This window comes from Nelumbo lutea, chromosome 7 (genome assembly GCF_056320005.1).
Source record: "Nelumbo lutea isolate HS-2025 chromosome 7, American lotus-T2T, whole genome shotgun sequence".
NCBI lineage: Eukaryota > Viridiplantae > Streptophyta > Magnoliopsida > Proteales > Nelumbonaceae > Nelumbo > Nelumbo lutea.
In genome coordinates, this window is record NC_142690.1 from 18,485,296 (window position 1) to 18,493,239 (window position 7,944).

The 7,944-nt window shown below is 40.5% G+C and overlaps 1 protein-coding gene across 1 annotated transcript; it reads left to right on the top strand.

Annotated features, from left to right (window-relative positions):
• The first annotated feature begins 1,012 nt into the window (after nt 1–1,012).
• On the top strand, nt 1,013–5,795 carry LOC148845440 (bZIP transcription factor 17-like). The gene is made up of 2 exons (XM_088954238.1): nt 1,013–3,080; nt 5,185–5,795. Exons 1-2 carry the CDS (start codon nt 1,190–1,192, stop codon nt 5,640–5,642), a joined length of 2,349 nt encoding a protein of 782 aa, XP_088810364.1. The 5' UTR covers nt 1,013–1,189; the 3' UTR covers nt 5,643–5,795.
• Nucleotides 5,796–7,944: the final 2,149 nt, after the last annotated feature.

Consider the following 7,944-nt stretch of genomic DNA (forward strand, 5'->3'; position numbering starts at 1 on the left):
AAATCTGTAATAAGAGTAGAAAGTAAGTGCCTGTTTGGGAGTGCTGAAGAACAATGGCTTTCAGCCTTTCAAAGTGGGCCTTACACAGACAGCTTATAAGTTATATTTGATGAAGATCAAGCGGCTCTCAGTCAATCATTTCGCTTCAGTCTCTTTGAAGACCTGTTTGGGAAGGCTGAGCTGAAACATTCAGCTAAATTGGTTCAACTTCTTTTATGAGGTTGAAGTAGTAGATAACCCAAAAAATAGCTTAATAATAGACAATTTAGTCTTTTTTTGATTTTTTACCAAACATAGTTTAAAGGCTATCCGCGTAGGAATAAGACTAAGCCCTAAAATCAAGAAACTGCTCCAATGGGCATCAGTTAACTCGTTACGCACATTTTAAAGCAGCTGAACGAACATTTTAAAGCAGCTGAACCAATTTAATTGAATCTTCATCTCAACCTTTCTGAAGGGAACCTAAAACACGTTCCAACACCCTTACCAACTTGATCTGACCCACCATCTTATATGAGATGTGCGTATCAGATTCATTGGTCGGGTGTTGGAACGTATTTTGTTGGCAGGTGATCCGGATTCACCTAAAAACGGCCCAGAATTCTCTAGAGTCTAAAAAGTAGAAATGAATCCATATGCTGCACATGCCCTGTGCTAGCATTTGTTAGTGCATTTGATTTGAATGCGTTCTCACCTAAAAAAGCTTTGTTCAAACAAAATAAAAAAAAACTGCTTTTAAAAACGATCCGAGTTCTCTTTTCTTTGCCGTGGGTTCAAAGCTCCAATAAATAAAAACAACTAATAGGGATTTCGTCAAGGATAATACGTTATCCATTTCGGTCCCCACCTGCAACAAATCGAACCAAAATGCGGTTTCTATCCCGGTTCAATTGAACCGGATCGTTGACTCAGTCAGTCAATACATCAATTCACTCCGAAATTTCTTCGTTTGCGGACACCCGTGGCCCGTGGGCCCCCTCCAAATGGGCCTAGCAACTAAACGTGAAAGAAACTCATACAAAAGGCCCAGAGAAGTTTCCCGAAATATGCGACAAACTATCCGCGCCTGCCACGTGTTCAAGCGGGTCTGAACGAGTCTTCGAGTTCATCTCGTCAATTTCCTTTGCAGTCTCCCCCTTTAAACCGATTCAACCCCTGATTCCCACTCTGAAACCCCAAAAACCTCAAAATGGCGTATCTGGAACCTGTTCCGTGCGGTTCCCTCTCTGAAACTGACCCACCGAACCCTTATGCTTCCTCTGAATTTGATTCTGTGCCTCTTCCTACTTTCGATCCTGATTTCTTCTCCGATGATCTTACCTTGCCGGAGGATTTCCTCACCGATCTAGGGTTTGATGGAGACTTGGATTTCCTGGATGATATCGTTATTCCTCCCTCGGACGAGGATTTTACTTTGGAAGATGGCTCTATAGCCTTGTCCTCGGTGTCGGTTGATCCAGTCGCCGTCCCCTCATTGTCTCACGAGTCGAAAGCCGACGGATCGGGTGTCTCGTCTTCGTCTTCCCCGGATTCGGACGACCAGAGCTTGGATGTTGCTAGGATTTTGAGTTATCCGTCGCCGGAGACGGGTAGTTGTGATCGGGAATTCTGTGAACCAGTATCTTCCGCGGATTCCGATGGCTGTAGGTCAAGTGTGGCCGGGGAGAAGAGTTTGAATGCTTTGTCGCCAGATTCTGGTAGTTGCAACGGTGATCAGTCGGGATGCGCGACGTCCTCCCCCAATTCAGGTGACATTCGGGTAGATATCTTTGCCGATCAGAAGATTAAGTTGGAGGAGGTTGGCAACGTCTGTTTGGCGAAAAGGAAGAAAGATAAAGACGACGGGAACAGTAACCCTAAAAGCAGTAAGTTCCGCAGGTCGGAGGACTCGAAGACTCCTTACGTTTCAAATGCTCTTAGTGAAGAAGAGGAGAAAAGGAAAGCGAGGTTAATGAGGAACAGGGAAAGTGCCCAACTTTCTAGACAGAGGAAGAAGCATTACGTCGAAGAGTTGGAAGACAAGATAAAGTCAATGCATTCTACTATTGCGGAATTAAATGGCAAGATTTCGTTTATCATGGCTGAGAATGCTAGCTTACGCCAACAATTAGGCGGTGGTGCTGTCTGTCCGCCGCCGCCTCCGGGCATGTATCCTCATCCTGCGATGGCTCCCGTGCCTTATCCCTGGGTTCCTTGTGCACCTTATGCAGTGAGACCTCAAGGATCTCAAGTTCCTTTGGTTCCAATTCCGAAATTAAGACCGCAGCAACCGGTATCAGCGTCCAAGGCTAAGAAGTCTGAGAGTAAGAAGGCTGAGAATAAAACTAAGAAAGTTGCAAGTGCTAGTTTACTGGGTCTGCTGTTTTTCTTGTTTCTCTTTGGAGGGTTAGTTCCGTTTGTCAACGTTAGATTTGGAGGAAGCAAAGAAACGCTTCCTACTGGGTTTGATTTTTCTAACAACTTCCAAGCTCATCCCCGAGGGAGGGTTTTGACAGTTAGAGGTTCTGCTAATGGGTCTGATAATAGAGTAGGAGTAGGCTTGTATGATGGGAAATCAGCTTTTGACAAGGTTGGTGATAGAAATGTTAATTGTAAGAGAGTTAGAGCTAGAGAGGCCGAATCAGAGATCAAACAAAATAAATGGGAATCACAACCTTTGCCTGCTTCAGGTAGCTCTGTGCATTTAGGAAATGCTAGCGAGCCTCTTGTTGCTTCACTCTATGTACCGAGAAATGATAAGCTAGTGAAGATTGATGGCAACTTGATAATTCATTCTGTTATGGCTAGTGAGAGAGCTATTGAATCTTCTCGCGCAGCAACTAGAACAAAGAGTGATAAAGCATCTGGGCCTCTTGTGGGTGAATCTAAAGAAACTCGTCTAGCAATTGCGCGCAGTTTGGCTCCAGCACTTTCTCTTTCTAACCCTGGGAGGCGCTCAGACAACGATCCACGCCTATACAGGAGCCTCAGTGAAAGGCAGAAAGCACTTGGTTCTGGTCCTGGAGATGCTTCCAAGAAAAACTCAAAGTCAGCTACAGCTGATGGGTCATTGCAAGAATGGTTCCGTGAAGGCCTTGCAGGTAATTACTATAGCCGTCCATCCTACATTGACTTTTAATTTTTTGACAAGACATTCTATATTGGCTAAGTGTGTGTTTAAATTGCTTAGTGTTTATGATTTCATGCAATATTCATGATTTTTTAAGTACTTTCTTGGTGGGTATTATCTCTAATCTGATCGGAGAGTACTATTGATAGGCTTAGGTGATAATGTAAATTGTAGTTTGTCCATCATCTGATCTAAGTAGGCCTCTGGTTCTTGTTTTTTTTTTTCCCGATATATAATTGAACTATGCAGAAATTACATAAACAGTTCAACAAAAAGGGAGGAGTGTAACACTGACACTTTTCCTCCCCAAAAGATTTGACCTCCCTAGCCATCAAATGAGCCACCGTATTGTTCTTTCTATTTACATAACAAAAGGTTATAGAAACAAAGTTTGAGACACAAGGCAAAATATTATTGACAATATCAAAACACTTCCAAGAAAAATTAGGGGAAGATCCTTTGAATCACCGACCCATGTACACGAGAGTCAGACTTTATCAAGATCCTGGATAAACCTCTTTTCATAGCAAACAAAATATCTTTGTAGATAGCAAAAAATTCCACTTCCACAAGTCATCGCAAATCAGCGCAAATCAGCCATGGTCCTCCTGCTGCAGCAATAAAAATACCTTCATTAGAAAAACAAGGAAACCCAAATGAACCCAAAGAATCAGATGTCACACCTTGATCACAAAAGTCGAATACAGTCTCCAGTAGGGGCTAGATTCGAACCAACATTACCTACCTTCGCCGGAAAGACAGAAATAAAAGATCTGGCTTTTTTAAACACAGACCAATCCACAGCTGCCTTACTGATTCTATCCATAACTAACTCCACATCTACTGTTTTACCTTAAATCAAACTATCATTTCTTATAATCCAAATATTATGACTAATAATTGAAGCCAAGACAAAAACTGAACCTGTTCAGCAACAGAAGAGCTTCTGACAGAGCCAATTAGAACCATAAGCAACCCACTTGGTTTAGTAAATAACTAAATATGCATACACATAACAGAAGATATATGTATCATGGATTCATGGTATCACTTTCACCTCTTAAGTGGATTAGCTCATTGGCAGCACACGTTCTCCATTCTGCTCTATCCCAAGGCCTTACATTTTGTTAAGAAGTAGAAAATAGAAATAGAAAGCAAAAGCTGAAGGAATTATGATTTAGACCAGCTTTCCATTTACTAAATCTCCAATGCAAGAAGCTGAGACGGAAAGTGGAACAACCATCTGCTGATGACCTGTAATTGTTACCAAAGAATTTGGTTTAAAGGTTTCAACATTCCACTGCACAAATTCTTTAGCATTTCTCCTTTAGGCTGTGTTTGGTTTGAAAGAAAAGGTTTTGTACAGGTTTCCCTCCCTTTTCTTTCAAACAAAACACATCATTAGAGTATTATGAAGGTGAAAGTGAAACCCATGATATGCATGTTTGCATCAGACAAACATTTCTATTTCTTTATGTCCGCTCATTAATGCATGTGTCTGTGTGAAGAAGAGGGTGGCAGGGGTGGGGGGTTGGTTTACTTAGAAAGCAGGTAGACAGATGTGTCTGTGCCTGTACATTCAGTCATTCAGTCGTATGTGTATTTCATGAGGGCATTATGCGTGGAAAGCCATCTCTCCTATTTGTGCTAATGCCACTATGAGCACATCCTTTTTTGAGATAAATAATGATATATGATATATCAATTAGCTAATGTCACTGTGAGCACATCCTTTCATCCTAAGGTCTTTCAGTGTATCTAATGGGTTAACTTTTTTATTTTTTTTTATTTTTTTTCTGCTAAAACTATTTGTGCTTCAGAATAATGCCTTTGAGGAGTTAGGTGAGCATTCGTTCCTTGCATCATTGTTGCTTTCCGAATTAAGTTTTAGGCTCGCTACCAAGGATTCCTTCTATCACACATGTTTTATAGTCAGGTTGTCTTAAGCACTTAAGCTTCACATAATTGTTGGAGTCACAAAGCTAAAATAGACTAGAACACATGGTAAGATCTAAATGAAATTTTTTGGATTGTGGATGTCGGTAATCTGTACTTTCCGTTATTGTTTGGAGCAGGACCTATTTTAGGTACTGGAATGTGCACTGAAGTATTTCAGTTCAATGTGTCTCCCGATTCTGCCAACCCTGGTGCCATAATTCCAGCAGCTTCAGTTGCCAATATTTCAGAGGAACAGCCACCAGATTCTGCGAATCACAGCAAGAGGAAGAATAGAAGGATTCTCTACCCTTCACCTATTCCCCTTTCTGGATCTTCTGTCAACCAAACTGAAGAACATGATAGAAGGCCTTCAAAGAATGAGAGCTTCCAAGGCAACAAATCTGCTTCATCAATGGTTGTGTCCGTGCTGGTTGATCCTAGAGAAGCTAGTGATATCGATGGTGATGGGGTAATCTCATCGAAGAAATCCTTGTCTCGGATTTTTGTTGTTGTGCTTGTGGACAGTGTCAAGTATGTGACATATTCATGCGTGGTACCTTTCAAAGGTTCTAATTCTCCTTTGGTAACTGCTTGAGGACAGTAGAATGGTGCCTCCTAATGAATGACATGTGACTCCTATGTTTCAGTTTTGTATATAGAAAACAAATTACATGTAGTTTGAACTTTGAACTCCGAGAAATCAATTATCAGTGTTTTTAACTTGCATAATTTAAATTTACTTCCTCAATTTTCCTCTGTTTCTAACTTGCATACTTTATTTCGTGTATGAGGTCCATTAAGTAATATCATACGTGTTATCTCATTTGAGTGCGTGACTCATACGACCTGAAAGTGGAACTGTTATGACTATTGGTTTTTGGGTCAACGGTTCAATCGTTTGGTTTGAATGAAAGAACGACCTGTTCTGTCAACAAAAGATAAAAAAAAAAGGCCAAATGCCATTGAACGGGTTGATGGTTCGATCGTTCGGGTCAATGGGTCATTGACCGATTCAATGGTTTTTGGCTAGGGATCAGGATTGGGGTAAAATGGAATCAGTTGCCTCGATGATTCTCAATTAAAAAAATAAAAAAGGGCAAGTCGACCACCCGGTTCAACGGATGACCTGTTCTGACAACAAAAACTACAGGCAAAGTATTGAGTGTGTAAGGTCCATTAAGCAATATCATACATGTTATGTCATTCGAGTGCGTGACTCATACGACCCAAAAAATGGAACTGTTATGGCCACTAGTTTTCGGGTTGATGGTTCGACCATATGGTTCGAACAGATGGTTCATACTGACAACAAAAATTAAAAAAATAAAAAACGGCCAAAAACCATTGAACGGGTCAATGAGTCAACGGTTTGACCGTTGGGTCAATGGGTTGTTGACCGATTCAATGGTTTTTTCCTAGGGACCGGGATTGGGATAAAATGGAATTGGTTGCCTGGACGGTTCCTAATTAAAAAAAAAAAATGGTCAAAAACCATTGAACATGTCAACGGGTCGATAGTTAGACTGCCCGAGCCAATGGGTTGTTGAGTGATTCAACGGTTTTTGGCTAGGGGCCAGGATTGGGGTAAAACGGAACTGGTTGCATAGACGGTTCCCGGGCCAAAATGTTCGTCTATCCGGGTCAATGGCAGTTCGAAAACCATGGTTTTTTGTGCTTTTGGATTTTCATTATTCAAAGGTTTCTTCTACTGTTGGCTTTATTCGAGCGTGTGTAGTATCTTCCTTTTTTTTTTCATTTTTTGCTTTTGATTTTTTTTTTTGTGTTTGATCTTCTTCTTCAAGATCCTCCAAAACGGTCTAGGGTTTACCACCATTTTATTTCTTCCCTTTTGTTTTTTCTTTGGATTTTCTTGTGCAATATTTTTTTTTTCTAACAAGACGATCTGCTTTGTCTCTTTCTTTGATTGCATGTATGTTAAGCTCCGTTTCAAAGCGGAACTTTGAACTTGATTTTTTGTTTTTTTTTTGTTTTTTTTTCCTTTGGGTTTTCCAGTTTAGTGGATTTACTTCCATTTTTTCTGTGGTTAAGGTGACTTTGGATTTATCTTTCAAGGTTTTGGAATTCCTTGTAATGTCTACCCTTCCCATGACTATAACTACAGATTTATTTCGTCTAATTATTAACATCTAGAAAAAATGACCTGGAAACGGAATTGTTCTAGCCATCGGTTTCCATGTCAACGGTTCGACCGGATGACCCATTCTGACAACAAAAATTAAAAAATAAAAATGGCCAAAAACCATTGAACGGGTTGACCCCCGAGTCAATGGCTTGTTGACTGATTCAATGATTTTTGGCTAGGGACTGGGTTTGGGATAAAATGAAACCGGTTGCTTGGACGGTTCTGAGGCCGAATGGTTCTAATGTCCATGTCAACTGGGAGTTCTCACTGTGAAACAAAGGACATGTATGATCGTATTTATTCTTTTATATGAGATGCTTTACTAAAACAATATTTAAAAAATGAACACATGGTGATCTCTTTTAAGTCTTTATATGAGTTTCAATACTTGGATACTTATAATTGCGAGTTTCTTATTAAAAAACCATTATCTTTTTTAATGTAGAAAATAACAATATTGCAATTCCAACCCCTACGAAGCAGGGCCCCTCCGCCATTTATTATTATTATTATTACTACTTAAAATTCAGGGGCATTTCTTTCTTTCTTTACTTCTTTTTCAACGGTGGGAGATGTAGTTACTGGTCTTGGTTTGGCCTCAGTCATCAATGATCGTAGGTGCGTCATATGCTTGTCCTTCTGTGAACCTTTGTTTGTGAATGGCATGGCTTTTAAAATCGATCCAGAGATCGGACCGGTCAGGGGTCCAGTTACCGGGTCAAATAGTCTGATTGTTTGAATTGAACACTCGGCT

Coding starts and splice junctions, on each gene's coding strand:
- LOC148845440 (XM_088954238.1), top strand. CDS start 1,190: ATGGCGTATCTGGAACCTGTTCCGTGCGGTTCCCTCTCTGAAACTGAC. Junction 3,081..5,184: donor GTTCCGTGAAGGCCTTGCAG/GTAATTACTATA, acceptor TGTTTGGAGCAG/GACCTATTTTAGGTACTGGA.